Below are 20595 nucleotides of genomic sequence, written 5' to 3'. Positions count from 1 at the left end.
TTCTTTTTTTTTCTTTTTTTTCTGTGTCTAGTACGTTAGGAAATGCTTGTTCCAATTTGTACAAACTGCCTTCACAGTAAATTGGACAAGTTTCCCTGAGGAGCAGTAGACAAAAGATTTGGGAAGTGCCATGGGGATGGGGAGGGAAGTGCTTTTATTGCCAATCAAATTAAAGGCATTTAGATCTGCTCTTAAATTTTCCTGTAAATATATTACTGTGGGGTAAGAATTTGGCTCCAGAGCTGTATGAATAAGGGATATTTCAATAGCTTGGTAGGATGGGGTGGGAGGTGGCTGCTGCTAAAAAGGTTGGTTAAGCTACAACAAAATATTTCATTTTCAATTCTTTCTATTTTTCCTCCCTTACAAGGAGAAAAAGCTTTAAAATGGAAACATGTCCTGAAAATGATAAATCAACATTAAACACTTGGAGTGCTCCAAAACCCCCCTTCTCTCCCCGTTTCACACCACTCTGTTGGGGAAAAAGTAGATGCATTCACTGTTTGCCAAAACAACACTTGCCCAGTTGTAATCAAGGCATTTTACAACAGGGTGTAGACTTTCACTCCATGTTTGTTGTCTGTGGCCTTGGGGAAGTCATGGCAAGAAATGTTTCCACTTGCGTATCTCTAAAGAGAGAGGGTGGGTGAGGAAAAATCTCTGTACAGAGGCTGTTTTCAAGCTGTTTGGTTGTCCCAAATCCCTGCAGTGGTCTTAAACTGTGGGAGATAAAGAAAATAATCCTTATCTCTGCACAAAGACTTTCCTGTAACTGTCTTCCATGGGCTCATATTTTCCCAGGTAAATTTTGGATCTTGGCTTGCATTTTAGGATGAAGGTTGTGCTGGTAGTTCTGGGCTCACCTGAGGCCTGGAAGAGCTGGGGTTTGTTCCCAAGTCCATCACAGACTTCCCAACTGACTCTTCAGCTGAATCTTGTAGGTTTTAGTGGTTGTGATCAAGAATTTCCACCAAGACACTACAGAATCACAGAATGGTTTGGGCAGGAAGAGACATTAAAGAGCATCCAGTTCCAGCCCCCTGCCATGGGCAGGGACACCTTCCACTATCCCAGGCTGCTCCAAGCCCTGTCCAACCTTGCCTTGGACACTTCCAGGGATGGGAGAGCCACGACTTCTCTGGAAAACCTGTTCCAGGACCTCACCACCCTCTGAATGTAGAATTTCTTCCAAATATCCAATCTAAACCTACCCTCCTTCAGTTCAAAGCCATAACTCTTGGTACTATCACTCCATGCCTACTAAAAAGTCCCTCTCCACCTCTCTTGCAGACCCTCCTGAGCTACTGGAAGTTTCTCTGAGATTTTCTGGGAGAAAGTACAATTGTAGGGTGTATTTCCATGGAGCTCATGGTTTTGCAGCTTTGCACAGCTGACACGATGGATTGTTTTGCTGTTGAGTGTCTTGGTTTGCAGGTTTGCTCCTTGCTTCCTCTTGTTTGCTCCATTTTCTTTCTCCTTGAAGCACACTCCAACCCTCACCCTCCCTCTGGCTGCTCAGGCTCTCACAGCTCAGCTTCCATAAGTTTGGGCTAAAGGTTGTTTCCCTAAAATGAAGGATTTCTGCCCTGGGGGCACCTACAGCCTCAGATGCCAATTATGTGTGGACGTGGTACACTGAGGCTGGCAGGGGAAACTGCACTCTGGATTTTCTCCACTTTTAATGGATTTAGCTCCCAACCATTGCTCTGTCAAGGCAGTTGCACTTTCATCCTCTTTCATGTGTCTGGCCCAATTAAGGGAGGATGGTGAGTGATTTCTTTTGGTCCTGGAGTTCCACTGTCTGCTGAATCTCAGCGCTGATTTTTTTTTTTTCATGGTTTTGAAACTCAAAGAAATAAAGGAGAATGAAGTACAACAGGTGCCTGAGGCCATCAGGCTGTTCCCAGTACAGTGCAGGATTGGGATTTTCTGGTGCTTTGCTTTGCATGGAGGACAAACCAAAGGAATAGCTGCAAGTGTCAGTATCACTGCACCCCAAAAGAGACTTTTCCTGAGATATCCTTGAATTGGGACATCATGTAACACTTGGTCACATGCCACAGAAAGTGGAGGCCATTGCCAGCCCTCTGTCAGAGGGAAAATGGCTGGTCCAGAACATGAGAAATTTGAACGTCCAAGCCCAGAATGAAGCATCACAGCTCATGTCATCCAGCCTAACACCCCAACATCTTTCTCAGTACAAGAAAGACATGGAACAGTTGGAGCTGGACCAGAGGAGGCCACAAAATGATCAGAGAGGTGAAGCAGATTTGCTGTGAAGAAAGGCTGGGGTTGTTCAGCCTGGAGAGAAGAAGGCTCTGGGGATTCCTTAATGTGGAAAAATTAAAATTAAAATTCCTTTCAATACTTAGTATAAGAAAGATAAGGACAGACTTTATAGCAGCACCTGTAGTGATGGGACAATGGTTTTAAACTAAAAAAAAGAGTAGATACAGAGTAGTTATAATGAAGAATTTTAGTTTATGGTAAGGTGAGTAAAACACTGGAGCAGGATGCCCCAACACTAGCAACATTTCAGGCCAAGGAGGTTGGACTGGATGACCTTTAAGGGTCCCTGCCAACCGAAACCATTCTGATGTTGCCATCACACCACAAGTGTTGCTATCCTTGCAGGATTGTAACTTTTTTTTTTGTGGTAGAAACACCAGTCTGGGGTGATTTTTTCATAGCCTTGGTAAGAAAGCAGCAGCTGGGTTTGGTGCTGTATAATCTCCCAGCTCATGCAGCACCTTTAGCTCTTCTCTTCCTTTGCTGCCATCATCTCCATGCCTTGGAACGGAGCTATTTTGGTACCAAAGCCCTGGACACTGTTGAAATGCTGGAAGATGTCTGGGTGAGGCATTTCTGTGGATAAGGAGGAAGAAGCTGTCTTCCTCTGACTGCTGCATTTATTTAATTCTGCTGCTGCTACCTCAGGCCTTGCAGATTTTTAATTTTTATTTATTTATTTATTTATTTATTTAAGCCAGCAAGGCAAAATAAATCTGGCTCCAGTATTTCTGCTGGAGGCCCAGGAGCTTGTAACAGCAAACTGTCTCTTTTGAGAGCTCATCAGGGCTGCAGTGTGATGGATAAACTCCAGCCAGCTGTGTACTGGTAATGTTCCAGAAGACAGCATCACCTTTTTTTTGATTGAGTGCTTAAGTCTTTACCTTCCAGCTCAGGATCTCAAAGCACTCTGTGAACAGTGAGGAATTAAAAGTTGCCCTTTATCAGTGGAGAAAATGAGACACAGGGAGGTCAAATGACTTGCTTGCCCTCAAAATCATTTGTAGTTCAGAACACCTGGATTTTAGTGCTTTTAATTTGTTTGCAGGTGGACATCCTGAAGTTTGGAGATTGCCCTGTATATTTTATTTGCCTTCTCAGTCCTCTTTTTTTCTCAGGCTATTGGGGTTTAACTGGCTTTTAACAGGGCTGTGCCTGTCTTTTCTTGTTTTTTAGGTTTGAAGTGTAATCCAGCATCCATCACTATCCAGAAAATGTCTTATGGATCCATTGATGGGAGTGGATTTGGGAGCAGGAACCCATTTGGAGGCCCTTCCAGACAAGGCTATCAACCTCTCGGTGAAGTATTGATCCCTTGCTGTAATTTATTCCTTCCACCTGGTTCCCTGAGAGCTGAAGTTTGACTTGCTCAGGTTCACTGTGGCTGCTGTGTAAATATCACACCCTCACCAGGGGTCATTCCTGACACTGATTCTCAAAGGTGAAACCCAAACTTTTGCAGTTTGATCTGTGTGATTAAGGCCTGACCTCTCACCACGCTCAGAATTTGAGGCTGTGGCATGGGAGAGCAGCACTAATGAGGGTTTTGGAGGATTTTGGGGAACCAGAAGGAGAAATGCAGAATATTCTCTAGAGTGGCTTGTGTCTTTTCTCATCTCCCCATCACTTTTACAAGAAGTTTGTCTCAGTGGTTGTTCTAAGGCTGGCAGATGGAGGGAGTAGATGAAGGATGTACAAATGCAATGGGCTGTGCTTTCCCAGAGGATAACTTTGCTGTGGAAGCTGCCTGAATCTGGGAAACATGCTTGGACGTGGCAAACAGGATCAAAAACTAACTCAGGAAATGCTGAAACTTTGAACAGTGGCTTGCAAATAGCTGTGGATTCTCTCTTTGTGTCATTTTTTTAAGCAGAGGCCAGACCAGTTCTAGGGCTGATCTGAGCTTATCTAGTCTGGCTTTGAGCAAGTCTTTTCATCTGGAACACATGCTTTATTTTGTTCGTGGATCTGGCTTGCTTTGTAACATGGCAAAGGGCTCTGTTTTCCTTTTTTCACCAGGGAAGAATGTCACCATTCTCTCCACTTGCCTTTGATTTCAATATTCACTAACACAGCCTGATTTTGTGTTCATGTTTTGAGGGTTGCAAATAGTCTTTGGGAAACATTTTTTTGTTTCACAAATAATGGTTCTGCCTGGATGGAAAAATATATATACACGTATTTTTTTTAAAAAATAGAGGTTTCTCTTGGGTTTCTCTCTTCTTACAAATTTGGGTTTAATTTTGATTTTTATTTTTTTTTTTAATGTGAAGAAGGTATTGAAGTAAGTACAAGTTGTCTGTTCAGTTGTAAATAGTGATTTTTAGGCTATTCTGCAAGGCAAAATTAAAGGCATAAAAGAAAGAAAGAATGGGAGAATGAGATACTTGTGCACAATCAAAGAACCGTAAGAAAGGAGAATTGAAATGTGGATTAGACAAATAATGAACCTCAATGCATTGTAGCTTAGATTTAAAAAAAGGGAATATTTATTGTGCTGAATGAAAGAACTTCTGTTTTTAATGCAAATTCACAGAATAACTCAAGACACTTGAAATCTCTAAATGTTTGAAGAGATCCCTTATTGTTCCCAGCTTGTCCACAGCTTGGCAGTTGGAGCTGTGACGCTGAAACCACCCTTAATGGATGGCAAAGAGGAGCTGGTGTGGAAAATTCAGCTATTTTGAAACAGCCACGGTGTGTTGGCTGCCCAGCAGAGCCCGTTGATGCTCTGGGTTATGGCTTAGACTTGAGTGCTGGTTTCCCCTCCAGGCTTGCACACATCCTGTCTGGTGGCATTGCCATGGATACATCTCCTCCAGAGTCCTCCAGCGTGGATTTTCCCAGTCAGCCAAAATTGGTTGGTCCCTTAGCTGAGCATCCCTGTGGAAAAGATTGCAAGGGGAGGGACCTGTTTGCATTGGCCAAGGCACCTTGGAGAAGTTTCCTTTCTGTGTGTCTCAGTCAGAGGTGGGTTCATTCAGCCTTGGGAAAAGATTTAGGGGAGACCTTTTCATTGTGTTCCAGCATTTAAAGGATGGCCACAAATGACACGAAGACTCTCTTTTCACATGGCAAAGATGTGGGGTATTGGGTGCAAGTTACTCCTGGGGAGATTATCAGAGACTCGGACAAGAGGAAAATGTTGTGCAATGAGAACAATCAGCCTTTAGAATAATCTCCCCAGAGAAGTGGTGGATTCCAGAATGCTGGACAATTTTAAAGTTCATCTGGATGGAGTGCTGGGCCATCCTGTCCAGGCAGTGCTTTTGCCAAGAGAGGTTGGATCAGATGATCCTTGAGGTTCCTTTCCAACTTGGCATTCCGTGATTCTGTTCTCTGCTCATCTGAGCCTGTGTCCCTTTGCCACAGAAGATGGACACATTGGATGCCTTTTGTCACAGCATCCCCAGTTAATTAAGTGCCAGGAGAGGGTAATGCAACACTAATTATCTGCCTCCTGCTTTTGGACAATGGATGACTGGTTTGCTAAGAAAAATTGCCTTTTGTATTAGATCATGGTGTGGCTGGAACAAAGGAGCATGGCCTTCCCACCAGCATCTGTGTCTCTGCTCTCAGCAGGGACAGACCTTAATGGGAATGTTCTGTGTGTGCTTTAAACCTCTCCCTTTCTTTGTAGATAATAAATAAATAAAACCAGGTATCCCTGCAGGTAAATATCCAACAGCGATCCAACGGTAATATTCAATATCCAACAGAAAACCTGAGATGCAGCAGCAATAAAGGTGTTGGGGGTGGAACTGCTTCATCTGTAACACAAATGAGAGCAAAGAAAAGAGGGCTCAGGTTTAGTTTGGTTTTGTTTAATGAGGGGTGATACTGCCACGGGGGTTTCCTCTGTGCTTGTGCAGCTGTTTGCCTTGGCTCTGTTTCTTCCATGCTCGATCCAAATGTGCAGGATGTGGATGTGGAAGGATGCGATCCTGTGCCAGGATGGGAAAGTTTAATTACTTGAAGGTGATCCCCTTGGCTCTGGGCTGATGGGATGATGGATGGACTCAGATCCTGCCCTCAGGCCATGTGCAGGTTAATGTAGCTGACCAGCCTAATTAGAGAGATCCACAGACTCCATCTGCAGAGTTTGGGGAGGATCCTAAGGCAGTGTTTTTGGCAATTTGGTTTGCCCTGGACACCTTGGTGATGGAAAACTCTAGTTCAGAGTCCTGGATGGTGGATATCCAGGATTTCTTGGTGGGGGGAAAAAAACCCCAGATGTATTTTTTTTTTTGTTACTATTATTATTTTTTTTAATATTGGCAAGTTTTAGGAGGAGGGAAAGGAAGGCTCAGCAGAACTCAGATGTTCTATGTCCTTAACCAAGGAGCACCCTGAGGTATATCACACTCAGGATCGCCAGGATTACCTGGAGTAGAGCACTTTGGGGGTTTGGTTGTCCCACAGCCACTGAGGGACAGCCAGGAGTGGCAGGTGGAGGCATAAGCCATGTCCCTGCTTTGCAGCCGGGAGTTACAACCTCCTCCAGCAACATCTGCTTCTCATCTTCTCATTCTGATCCCAAAATCATTGTAAAGTCCAAACTTATTGGGGTTTTTTTGTTTGTTTTTGGGTTTTTTTGTTGTTTGTTTGTTTGTTTAGGTTTTTTTGTTTTTGTTTTTGTTTAAATGAGAAATGGAAAATATTTACTTCAAAAATATTATTTTTTAAGTAATGTGACATGTCTAAGATAAACAAAGAGAGCAAACAGTGTACAGCAGTCAGAATTTCACTCTGGGTTCCTACTATGTGTAACCTGCACTCTCTCCCATGCTCAACCTACCTTCCCAAAACCTTCTTTTTGTGGGGAAAATGAACAAAACCTGCTTTACACAAGGAGGCATATAGGTCAGGGAATTTAAATAGCTTGGATTAAAATGCCACAAGACAGGAAATTTTTAACACTGCTTTTATTAACCTTACTGTAACCTGGACGTTAAATGCCACTCTGAAAAGGTAAGGTTAATTTCATATTCCAGCAGTGCATTGCTTCCACGTGAGCTCAGGGGACTGCTGGGTCAGTGCTTAATTTGTCTGTGACTTCATTTAGACCATTTTTCCCCTCAGTTTCTCCTGAAGATTTTGTGTGGGACTCTGGCCAGGGTTGTACTCGAGATATATCACATGTGAGTCTTTCTCCTGGTTTGGATAAGGTTGGTTATCTTGTCACTGAACAGAATGAGATTGGTCTCTGCAAGTTGTCCTTGGCAGTGTTCTCTGGGTATAAATAACCTAATTATCATTTCAATACTTAGGAATTGTTAAATGATTTTTTCTAACTTTTTTTTTTTTTTCCTGGAATCAGGTCTATAATTTTATTTGCCCTCCCCTCTCTACTACTCATCTGCCTCTGTGCTGCACCAACCAGCCCTTGGGTGGAAAGTCATGTGCCAGTGCTGGCAGTGCTGGCAGTGACCTGCCATGGAATTGTTTAGGTGGGAAAAGCCCTCTGAGATCCTCAAGTCCAGCCATTAACCCAGCACTGCCAGGTCTACCACTAAACCAAGTCCTCAAAATCTACACATCTTGTAACTCCCTGCAGGGATGGTGACTCAGCCACTTCCCTGGGCAGACTGTTCCAGGGCTTGACAACCCTTTCCGTGAAGAGTTTTTCCCAAACATCTGATTTTCCTTACAGATGAACCACCCTTCTGTCCTCTCCAATCCTATTTTCCTCTTTTTCAAGCAAATCAGAAAAGTGATTTGTCTTTAAAAACACACCATGGAGTTCATGGTTGTCTCCAAGTTTGGCAGAGTCACAGAGCTCCTGTGCTCCATGGGAGGGGGATGTTCAGATGATTGTGACCCCTTTGGTAGGATGGGGTTGGCAGAAGCTCTGTTTTCTTGGCAAAACTCACTCAAAAATCTCAGGTACAAACCAGCACCATGGCCTGACTGTGGGAAATAGTAAAGGTAAGAAGATTTCTAGAAAGGTAGTCAACAAGCAACAAAGTTAAGAGAGTTTCTTTGTGGTTGTACTGAGAGGAGGAAATGTGGGAAATAGTAAAGGTAAGAAGATTTCCAGAAAGCTGTAAAAGCAGGCCTTAGAAACAGAAAGAACACAAAACTTAGAGCTAGCTGCAGCTGCAAAGTCTGAAAGTAGAAAAAGTTACAGTAGTACAGCAAGGACATGAAACAATAGCTTGAGTTTTAGACTTAACTAAGATAGACCTTAAGACTGCAGAAAAATATATTTAGCAAGCTAGTAGAAGATTTTAAGTTTAATAATGAAGTATTATGTATTGTTAATAGAAAGAATACAAGCAATTGTATTCTTGTGTGAGGCAGGGGTGTGTGTGCTTTTAGTGATTGGCTAGAACAATTGTCTGTAAGCTTTAGCAATATGCTATTGGCTGGAAAGTTTTTAAAATAATCTGTAACAAAGAAATCTCTGGCTGCTGCTGGCAGGATGTGAGCTGCTGCCATCTTTCAATTGTCTCAACCATGTAATGAGGCTGATGCTGCAATAAAGCTCAAGGAATGTGTCCCAGCAGTCCCACCCCATTGTGAAAAACCCCAACACACCTGACCACCACTGCAGCCCCAGGTCTGGTGCCAAACCATGGGAGGGAATCCACTTCCAGCCCCATCTCGATGCTGCAAGGAGCTGAAGCACAGAACAAACTCGTGAGTGCACAAGGAGTCCCCCTGGGGTTAATTAACACTGAGCAGCTGGTTAATCCTTCCGCTCTGTTGGGGTCTGAGCACTGCTTGGGTTTTGCATTGGCTTCTTAAATTAATTCCTGTACTTGGAATGCCCTGTTGAAGGGAATTTGAAGCCCATGGTGGTTGCAATGAAAGGCGTTGTCCAGAGGGGCTGGTGGGAGGTCCAGGTCTGGTTGTGTCCCTCACTGGGACAATGAGGAACACTGTCCACACTCATGCATTAAAATGTCCTCAGGAGAGAGTGCTAGAAGGAGTTAAAAACAGTGAAAGAAAACAAGAACAAAACTGATTTTTGGGAGATGTTCAAAGCTACTATGCAACATTAAGAGTGCTTTTTTCCAAAGGCTGAAATCTCAAACTGAAGGGCTGGACCAGATCACATTCAGTAATTCAAACAAACTGTGCTTTTGGAATGGAGTCCTATCAAGTCCTGTGGAATTACAGAATCATTAAAGTTCAAAAAGAACTCCAAGATCATAAAGTCCAAGCTTCAAAGAGGGATGTGACCTCCTGTAGCACTTTTTCTCCATCATGCTTAGATGGGTTCACAAATATTGCTCCAAGTTTTCATCCTGCCTCTAATTTAGAAAGCTCTAAACAATAATGTGCCTTGTCAAATGCTGTGTAAAACATTTCTGAGAGTCTTAATGATTGACTTTGGCTTCTAAGTCTTGGGTCTCATCATATTTTCTTGAATTTATGGTCCCACAGGAGTTGAGGAGTTGGGTGTCACATTTAATAAGCCATTAGTAAACTCAAGTTAAAGTGCAAACAATACAAAAAAATCATAATAAGATGATGTCTCTCACTAGACAACCCCAAAATAATTCTTGTGGCATCCACAAAATTGTTTCATATTGTTTCTCTGCTATTGTGCAAAACTTCCAAAAGTTATATATTTATTTTCTTAGTCCATTTTCACTAGATTTAGAGGATCTTCTCTGCCTTACATCCAGTTCTTGGAGATCTGAGCAATGATTTAATGAATTAATAAGACTAAACTTAAGAAAACATATTAAAGAATAATGAACAACATGTTTTATAGCAACAGGAATTGCCAGGAGAATTAGCTTTCAAACACAAATTGACTTTGAAACTGTTTGTTTTGAAAACCTCTGCCCTATCCCTTTTGGCACTTTTAACATTATAATGAATGTTTTGCTATAATTTCAGTATTTTAGGAATTGGAAGTGGTTATGCATTTATTTATATAATTAGGAAAACCAGAAAATACTATTGGAATAAATAAGTATTTTAATGAAATATATGAGGGTGAGCTGACAACTTCTTAGCAGGGAAAAAAACCAAGAAACAAAATAACAAAACCAACACACCAATACAAAAACCTCTTGGGTAAAAATAACCTTTTTTTTTTTAATTCTTTACCAATTTTATTTGCTATCTTGTTTTTCCAAAGCAATTTTAATGCAAACATGTAACACTCATGCTGGCAGTCCCAGTCTTTGACAGAAAATCAGAAATCAAAGACACTCACCTTTCCTTAGGCATTTCAGCTGGAAATGCATTTAAATATCAGAACAGCTCAGAACAGCTTGCTTCATTTTCCACTCAATTACAGTGGAATTAGAAGTAGTTTAAGAAGATCCTCTGCCCAGAGCTGGCTTGTGTGGTAGAGGTGCCTTGGTAGGGAAAGCAAAACAGAAGGAATGTTGCTGGTGGAAATTGTCCAGTGGAAAGTGTCCCTGCCCATTGCAGATGTTTGGAACCAGATGTTTTTTAGGGTCCTTTCCAGCCCAGGCCATTCTGTGATTCTGTGATTCCATGAATGTGTTTGTGGTTCCTTTACTGTCCCAGTGTGTGCCCACACCTGGGGCTGCCCTTCTGGGATGTCTTTCCACATGGGTGTATTTTCCTAAAGGAGAAGTGACTGCCCTATGCTTTCATTTCAGCTCCTGAAATGAATTTAGCTCAACATTGTTTTTTCCTTCTGGCTGCTCTTTCAAAAGCTTTTCTTTGTCTTGCAGACAGAGAAAAGAAAAGTTTTATTAACAAAATAAAACTCACTTACTGACTCATACAAACTTTGTACCAGCTCTTTTTTGAACTGTTTCAGACCTGGACAAGACATCAGTGATTTTAAAATGAAAGAGGGAAAGTTTAAATGAGACGTGAGGAAGAAATTCTTCCAGGTGAGGGTGGTGAGGCCCTGGCACAGGTTGCCCAAAGAAGCTGTGGATGTCCCATCCCTGTAAGTATTTAAGGCCAGGTTGGATGGGGCTTGGAGCAGCCTGGGATAGTGGAAGATGTCCCTGCCCATGGCAGGGGGGTGGAACTGGATGATCTTTCAGGTCCCTTCCAACCCAAACCATTCTATATTTCTGTGATTCTCTGATCAATGCTTCCAAATTTTTTTTTAATTCTGTAGATTGAATCCAATTGTGTGGTTTTGAAACTTCCTCAGTTTCTCGAGAGCACTTCTCTGGTTAGGAGAGCAGAGCACTTCTCCAACAAGCCATAACAGAGTGCTTGGCTCTATTATGAAATTCCTGCAAGTGCTGCAAGGCCTCCTTAACAATTTCTACACCACTGGGCTTCTACCCTGTGCTTTGCATCCTGTTCTTTCCATCCTGGCACTACCCAATGCTTGGATAGGATCTGCAGCCTGTTTTACTTGATCTGTGCCTGCAAAAAAGTCCACCTGAAACAAGATACAGCTGAAATTGAGCAGCAGGATTGCTGCATGACCTTGTATGAGCATCTGTCCATGTTTGCTGAATGGGGATCCATGGGAAATAGGAGCAACTCTTTTGCAGTTGTTTGATTTTCCATCAGAGGTGTTTCTACCTGCACATCCCAGTGCTGCCCAGTGTCCTGCTGTGCCAGGCAGATGTGCTGCCAGGATGGTTCATCCTGAAATCAGGGGTAGAGCAGATCAGAGCTTATTCCAGGTTTGCTGGAATATTTCCAGTGTCTGGAGTGGTGGCTGCATCTCAGTTTGGTTCATCAAGCTGTCTCCCCAGGGAGGAAGCAGAATCAGCATCCAGACAGGCTAAATACTCCAGCCAGCATTTTTTTCTGAGGTTCTGCAATTCCTTTCCTGCAATATGAATGGAAGAAATCCCAAACTTCACTGGAAAAGTTGGTGTCCAGGAACAGACTTCCATTTCTAACACAGCTTTATCCACTCCATGTTATATTTACTTCTTGGGAAGGTGCTGACACTTTATTTCCCTTATGGCTGCTAAAAGGTCTTTTTTTTCCTATTGCTTTTTTGGCTTTTTTTTTATTAATGTGCTCATCAGGAAACCAAATGAGGTTGAAATTGAATTCAGCCTGGTCTGTCCTAGTTTGGATATCCATGGACAGTGATGGTCTCTCTCCTCCACTATTGCTGTGGTAACCCCAGTAAATTTGGGAGTGGACATTCCTGGGCATTGGAAACAGAGCTGCAATAGTTTCTGGCAGGAATTTGCTTTGTCTCAAGCATTCCCCAGGTGTGAATCAGACACTGGCACAGCTCAGATTCTTAGCCCAGGTGAGACTGTGCTACCTCACCCTGGTCTTTGGCTGCAGTCCAAACTTGATACTAACTGAATTGCTCCAGAACTTTTGTTGTTGTGGTTTTTGGTGGGTTTGTGGGTTTTTGTTTGTTTGTTTATTTGTTGTTTGTTTGGTTGGTTTGGGTTTTTTTGGTTTTGTTGTTTGTTTGTGGGTTTTTTTTGGTTTTGGGGGTTTTTTTGTTGGTTTTTTTTGTGTTTTGTGGGGTTTTTTTTTTGTTTTTTGTTTTGTTTTTTTGGGTTTTTTTTGCTGCTGTGGAATTTCTACTCGGGCTTTTGGCTGTGAAAGGGAACTAATCCAAAAAGTCTAAAACCTGGGATAAATTTTCGGAAGGAAAAACATCTCTGTTGCCTGTGCTGTTGTTGACAATGGGTGCTGCAGGACATGCTGAGTGAGATGGGGCTCTGCATGTTCGAGATGTTAATATATTATTTGTATTTACAATATCAATATTTAAAGAAATAATAGATAAACCAACAAAATCTCTGTGCATTAATGCAGCTTGTAGCCTACCAAGACTCTGATTCATGTCTTGGTCCCTCTGTCACTACTCCGTGGTGTGGCCAGGTGCAAATCTCTTAAATTCCCTGTTTTCTTGTTTCCTTCCCCTCCTATACTTAGTATTATCCAATTAATTCAATTCTCAAGGATGTAAAATTTCTTAATTAATATCATTTTCTAATTAGAAATAAAAGAATTTAGCATCTTCTGTGTGTGAGTGAATTTTCCTTTTTCTCTTTATAAATGCAAGTGGAGTTTTTATGGCATTTCTTTGTGCCAAGAAAATGGGGATGGAGATATATAGAGATATCAAAAAAAACCCACATATTTTGGTTTGAGACAAAGTTGGTAGAGAACTTTTAAAGCAATGATTTTTTAAAGGGCAAAATTTAGTGCCCTTTCTTTTCACTTGTTCAGGAGAAAAATATTTCTTTTGGGAGAAGTGTAAAAAACCCTGCTTATTTAATAAGCATTCATAAACATTAAAAAATTAAAAATATTGAACAATAAAACCTTTTGCTGTTTTCAAGAGATGGTCAGTTCAGGAAGTGTTTTTGTGGATTGGAGAGAGAGTTCATTTTGTGTGTGTAAAGCAAAGGAGAACTCCTTTTCCTTCCCCCTTGCTTTTGGAACCAGTCTTAAAGGTGCAGGACTTAATATGCAGCATAAAGAGAAAAGATGACTGGGGATACAAGCATCATAAAGTCAGCCTAGGACAGCACAGTTGTGGATTTCTGTTCTGCATCCCCACTCTAAGGATGTATTTATTTGCAGAACACACACAAATCTCACTTCTGTACATAATGGAGGGGCAGACACAGCTGACCCAAATACGTATGACACAAACAGAATTTGAGTGGGGAGGGGAAAAAAATTTAAAAAAAAGAGAAATAAAGCTTTTATCCATGCTGTCAGTCCAGAAATATTATTTCTGAGTATCTCTTCTTCCAGGTGATGTTGGCTTGGAGACTGACACTGGCAGCCAGAAGTGGGCAGGGATTAGAGACCAGCAGGGGAAGGACTTGACAGATGTAAGCAGGTAGATTGGGGATTAGGGTGAATTAGTGTGGATGGAAAGCATTTAGGAGCGAGGAGGGATTTTAAATTGGATGTTAGGATGTATGCATTGCAGATCTTCCCTGAATTTCCCTGTTAGACTTGGATATTAATGGTTGGGATTTATGGGCACATTCAGTGGCTGTTGGTGTGGCTGAAGGTAGTGGTGGTGGGGTGGAAGAAGCAGCTTCAAGAGGTTCTGAGATGTACAAGTGGTGGTATAGATGTTTGTAAAACCAATTTCCCATTATTTTCTGATCCCAAGCTGAAAACACTTTTTTGGGGATATCTCTGTGTTTCTCACCTTTTTTTCTGGCTGCTGAGGGCTGCAATGGGATGATGATACTATTATTTTTACTATATGAACACATCCTAATTATATTAAAAATTCTTTAATTCCTTTTAAAGCCAACATTTTTAGTGGAAATCAAGCTTGAATGGGTAGGCACGTGATTCTTGGGAGATACAGTAACAGGATTAAAATATTCCCAATGGACTTTTTCACAGCTTATGTCCTGTTTTCAGAATCTCTTTAAGGTCAAACCTCAGAGATCTCCAGGTACCTGATGATGCAGCTGTGGGTGTGGGAGTGAATCATCCAAGGTTCCCCTTTCTGCTCTGGAAGGGTTCAAGGATTTCTTGAAATTTCAACCAGTGTGGTTTTGGTGGTTTTGTTTGTTTTGTTGTTTTGTTGTTGTTGTTGCTGTTTGTGTGTTTGGTTTTTGTTTTGTGTTTTTTGGTTTTTGGGCTTTTTTTTTTTACATCCAGTCAAATCTGATTGCTCCTAAATCTCTTGGTGCCCAGCAATGTGCTAAAGTGGAATATTTCCCATGGATAATTCTGTGTGTTTGGCCATTCCTTGCTTTGAAATCTTCACCCAGAGATTTGGGAATGGATTTTCAGAGAGACAAAGAATATTCCATACATGTGAATGCATAGAGCATTATTTGGTTAGGTGGGGAATTTTTTTTTTTTTTTCTCTAAATGCTCTTCTCAGGTCCTCAGTGGGGAGAAGAAGAATGAAAAGCTGACCACAGCCATGCTGCATAAAATACAATATTCTCTATTCCTTCTCCTCTCCTAACAGAGATACAGAAATGGAAATAGGGATGCAGCTAGCAAAGGAGAGGGACAAAGTTATGTAAAGAAGGTTTCTTGAAGTCATAAATCCATCTGAAGATTTTTAAAGTCATAAATCCATCTTTTGGGGCTGGGAATAGCACTTGACTTGAACTTGGCATGTAAAACAGGTCTGTTGCATGTGAAGCTGTGTGGAAGCAAGACCACTGGGAACCATCCCATTCTCCCCTAAAAAAGAGATTTTGAAGGGAAAACCAGCCCTGGGAGTTTGGAAATTTCAGACCTCCTGTACTTTTCCACCTGTGTGGAAGCAACCAAAGTGATGGGCTGAGCAAAGTTAGATTTCTGTATCACTTTCTCCTACTTGTTCCTCTCAGTTCTTTTTTATTATTATTTTTACTTCTGCAAGATGCTGTAAAGCATAGATTTAGAAAGAGGGTTTGCTGTAAAATACAGTTTGCAAAGAACTTGGGTTTATGACAAAATGCAGAAAAAAAAAAAAAACAACAAAAGAAAACGCCTTTATTGCAATCCTGTAGTAGTCTTTTTTTTTATTTTTTTAGATTTATTTCAGGTACTGCAGGAGTTAACCAGGTGGGGAAGGAGGAGATGTCAGCTGATTTTCTTGAAGTGCTTTACCAGCCAGACTGTAGCCAGATGGCTGGGACTTTGAACAATACACAGATAATTCCAAGCCAGGATCTAACAACAATAAAATCACTAAAAATATACAGGATGTGCATACCTGGGGGGAATGGATGTGCAGTGTGTGTGTGTTTTTTGAAATGTAATTTGGAGGTTTCAGTCATATTGTCATTTCATACCTCTTCTTTTATAGTCTTACTGCTCAACCAAAATGCTGTTGATTCATACTTTTTAAATTTTGGATCTGTTAACACAACTTCAGTATTTTCAGTTATTTTTCAAATTTTTTTCAACTCCGTGGGGTTTTCACATTTATTGCTCATTAGTGAAGAAGAAACCAGGCCATATTTACATCCTGACAAGGAGAAAAATTTATGTTAATTTACAATAAGAAAATAGCCACTGTGGCAAACAAGAGCTTCCTTTTGGGAGACTAAAATTCCTGGAGATCAGAGAGGTTGGGCCACTTTGTATTTGGGGAATACCTGGCACCCTCTGCACCCGAGATGAGGGATTTTAATTGACTTGTTGTTAGTGTGTCTTTATGTCAATGCTTCTTTTTCCCTCCATACACTCAGATTTGACTTGGTAAGAATCCAGCTTATTTTATTTTATTTTATTTTATTTTATTTTATTTTATTTTTATTTTATTTTTATTTTATTTTATTTTGGTGATACTCTAGTTGGTAGAAGGAGGGCTGCTTGTCTTACTACTGCTCACCAACTCTTTTGTTTCTGGTTGAACATGCTGTTCTTTTTGGTCCAAATGGACCATTTGCCCTGCTTTTTTTTTTTTTTTTTTTTTTTTTTTTTTCTTTTTTTTTTTTTTTTTTTTTTTTTTCCCTTTATCTTTTTTTATAGCTGTGTTTTACTTCTTTCAGGCACGTCTGAGATGTCCTCAGAACTGAGAGAGAGGGAGTGAGGACAAGGCCATCCTTTCAGCATCTCCACAGCATCTCCATCCTCATAGACAGTGACAGTGGCAGTGCCTGCAGTAGAAAACCTTAGAAAAACTCCTGGTAGCATCTCTGCTCCTTGGCATTTGCATCTGGGGGGCTGTGGGTCAGGCAGGAGGAGTTTCACTGCTTGAACACCCTCTGAATTCCTCTTTTGGCTGAAAACAAAAGCCAGCTTTTCTTTCAGGGAGAAATTCTGGGTATTCCACTTGATTTGCTGTCCCTCTCTTTCCTATTTCTAAAAATCCCACCCCCTTCATATCCAATGGTTTAGACACAATGGGAATTCAGCTTTATTCCCTCTGCCATCTTTTTCTTTCTATCTTTTCTCCAGTTGTTTTCATCTTCCATCTCTCAGTCCCTCTCTTGCTTCTGCTGCTTTCAGGGTTTCCCAAAGCGAAGGCAATGCCATTGTTTATGACATTGTTTTCTGCGCTGTATAAATACTTTCCCTAGTTTGGCATAAGCATGTTTAAATCCACATCCTGGCCAGTGCAGACTGAGGAATGGCTTCGTGCTCAAACACAACCCTTACCCTGAAATCCCCTGGAGCTCTGATCAGCATCTGCATGGGAAGGATGGGCACAGCTCTCAACCACTTTCCTGGGCATTCTGTTTCAATGCCTGACAACCATTTTGGTGAAGAAATTTTTCCTAAAATCAAATCGAACCTTCCCCTGGGATAATGTGAGGCTGTTTCCTCTTGGCTTGTCCCTTCTTCCCTGGGAGCAGAGCCCAGACCTCTCCTAGTTCCACCCTCCTGCCAGGGAGTTGTAGGAAAAGCTCCCCCTGAGCTCCTTTTCTCCAGGCTAAACATCCTCCCCTCATCCAGATTATCAATGAAGATATTAAATAGGGCTGTCCCCAGTACTGAGCCACTCGTGACCAGCCACCACTGGATTTAACTCTATGCACCACCACCTGGATTTAACCCCATTCATCACCACCTGGATTTAACTCCATGCACCACCGGCCAGTTTTTTTAGACAGAAAACCTGTCTAATCCATGAACAGCCAGTTCCTTCAGGAGAATACTATGGGAAGCAATGCCAAAGGCTTTACTAAAGGATCCTCATGTGTGTCTTGCTTCCTTGACATGGAAGAGGGGAGGGAGGAGAGTATTATCACCACTTCCTTGGAAGGTTTCCTTTCCTGCCCAGCCTGCAGACAGGACAGCACTCAGGAGAACAGCTCAAGAGTCAGGAGAATTCTGTTAAATTTCTTCTGCTGTTGTCTTCTAAGTCATAGTTATTCACCCAGGATGATTTCTGGGAGCTGATTTGCATTCCAATAATGACTGTGTCACATCTAAGTGAGGAAGGAAAGGAGGGGAAACCTCTACAGTGAGTCAGAAAATGAAGATGAGTTATTGGCTGACAGTCCTAAAGGGTTTTAATGCAGAGGCCCTGAGGAATCCTTAAAGGAGCAAAGATGTCAGACTCCAGCATGAGAAGGAGCTCAGTTCCTGGGAGGAGGCTCTAACAGGCCTTTTAATGACCCCCAGTGGCCGAGATCAGTTTTATCTGCAGCTTGGCAGAAACACATGCCCACGGATGAAAGGCTCTGCAGCAAAAGTCGTGTACAGAACTTGTCCAAGAGCCAGGAAATAAAGTTATGATTAACCCAAGCCTGGGACCCAACTGGAGTTTCCTTATGGCAGGGCTGGTTCCCGGGCTGCAGCATGTGAATGCTTCCCCCTGGGCTCCAGCTTGGCTTCCTCTGGCTGTGCCTGCACTTAGAAGATCAAAAAATTGATCAGAATATTGTTTTTTGCCTTCTGGGAGGAGCCCCACCAGGTTTGAAAATGAATAATTTAAAAAAGAAAGGTGCAGAACAGCACCTTTTGTTTATCAAATTCGTGTTGTGTGCTGTAATGCAGGAGCTGTTCTGCACCTTTTTGTTTTTGTTTTTGGTTTTTTTTTCTCTTTCCTTTTCATTTTACTTTTTTTAATATATTTGATAGCTGGCCTTCAAAGTTCACTGCTTCAGAGGAAGTCCAGAAGCTAATTCTCCTTTTGGATGTTCTGGTGGGCTAAATGCTTTGCTTTTTTTAGAGAGGATGTTTCTATTTCCAGTTAAAAGTTAGAAAAGGTAAAATGCTTATTGATACCTGCATTGATATCAAACTTGTGCCTGCTCTGCTCACAGATAACTTGTAAAACTTGCTGCTTCAGGACTGAAAACTACATTTTATCTGGAGCATTGAGGCTTGAGAAACAGATCAAGTGCTTGAGTGTGTTTGTAGACAACTTGATTTTCCTTCATGGCTTGCACTCATGAGGGTGCTTAGAACACTAGGCTCTGTAACCACATATTTTGATACTAAGCTGTGTGGATAGCTTAGTTTTTATGCTTTGGCATATACAGTTAGGGAGTTTTTTTGGTTGTTTGGTCCAAAGTTGGTCCAGCTACCCATCAGCAAATGAAAGTTGCTGTGGGAAGGCATCACCATGGCCAAAAATTCATCTGAGCACAAAGAGGGGCCAATTATTTATTTCACCCCAAAGAATAGACAGCTCTAATGGTTGTGGTAAAGGGTTAGGAGATTAAACCCTTCTCCTTTTAATTATAAAAACCTCCTAAAAAATTAAGGCTTTGACAGACTATTCCTTTGTAGGTTACCTTTAATTTTGTAACTTCTCCATAGGTCCTGGAGGCAGGTGCTGAAACACGAATTTCTGTCCTGATCCATTGGCTCACCTCTTGTATCATACCTGCACTTGCCTCTTGAAAAAATTTGTTTGGAGAAAAGTCTTCTAAATTTTCTGCTGGAAGAAGTTGTGGAAGGGAGGGTATAAAGAGAATGAAGAATCAGTGGATGTCTGTAGAACAGCACTGTATAAATTTAGGGAGATGAGGGACAAGGGAAAAAAAATCATCTCTTGCAGATGTGGTCACAGTATCTGGTTGGGACTTTAAGAATGAAGGAACAGGTTCATAGAATCTATAGAATGGTTTGGGATGAAAAGAACCTCAAAGATCATCCAGTTCCATCCCCCTGCCATGGGCAGGTACACCTTCCACTATCCCAGATTACTCCAAGCCCTGTCCAACCTGGCCTGGGACACTTCCAGGGATGGGAATTCCACAGCTTCTCTGGGCATCCTGGCCAAGATGAGACTCATTGCTGTCCTCAGAAGAAGGTTTTGGAAGGATTTCACATCCCCATGTGTGGGAGAGGAAAAAAGTGGGAAAGGAGGAGGGAGATGGAGAGAATGGGTGTGGCAATCCCACATGGCAGAGCACTCCTAAATTCTTTACTCAGAGGGTGGTGAGGCCCTGGCACAGCTTGCCAAGAGAAACTGTGGAATTCCCATCCCTGGAAGTGTCCCAGGCCAGGTTGGACAGGGTTTGGAGCAACCTGGTCTAGTGGAAGGTGTCCCTGCCCATGGTAGGGGGGTGGAAGGAGATGATCCTAAAGGTTCCTTCCAGTCCAAACCACTTTGTGATTCCATGATAAGACTCAGGATATAGGACTATCATCCTCAGGGCAGAAGAAATGGAGAACAGCAAGTTGACTCATCTGCATATTTCAATTTCTTCCCAGTAATTAGGGACAGGCCAAGGTAAAGTTGGGTAAAAGTAACATTCCTGGTCAAACTCTGCTAACATTGCCCAGTGTTAGTGTGAGATCAGAGGATAAATGTTTTGTGCATGGTTAGTTTCCCTCTCCTGAGACTGGAGCAAGAATATATCACTGACTTTGTTAATAGGAAAACAAGACCATCGTGGAACAGAGCAGAGTGCTCATTTGGACACGATCTCCTGGTGTTCCTGGTGATTGCATTTGATGCAGGATCAAATACTGACTGTCTTTTGAAGATTTCATGGTAATTCTTCAAGGTCAACTTCTTGTGTTCCAGAAAGG

General features: G+C 41.8%; 1 protein-coding gene across 1 annotated transcript in view; it reads left to right on the top strand.

The window, feature by feature from the left end:
- Window positions 1-20595, top strand: part of TSNARE1 (t-SNARE domain containing 1) — a 453856-nt gene that overhangs the window by 95344 nt on the left and 337917 nt on the right. The window contains exon 5 of the mRNA XM_041420840.1: window positions 3466-3588. Coding sequence (XP_041276774.1) covers window positions 3504-3588 — 85 coding nt within the window. The 5' untranslated portion in view covers window positions 3466-3503. The remainder of the gene's footprint in view (window positions 1-3465; window positions 3589-20595) is intronic.

Source organism: Onychostruthus taczanowskii, unplaced genomic scaffold, assembly GCF_017590055.1.
Source record: "Onychostruthus taczanowskii isolate IOZ18803 unplaced genomic scaffold, ASM1759005v1 scaffold66, whole genome shotgun sequence".
In the NCBI taxonomy this organism is placed as follows: Eukaryota; Metazoa; Chordata; class Aves; order Passeriformes; family Passeridae; genus Onychostruthus; species Onychostruthus taczanowskii.
Note: the sequence above shows the minus strand (reverse complement) of the source record. Positions and strands in the feature narration are given on the sequence as shown.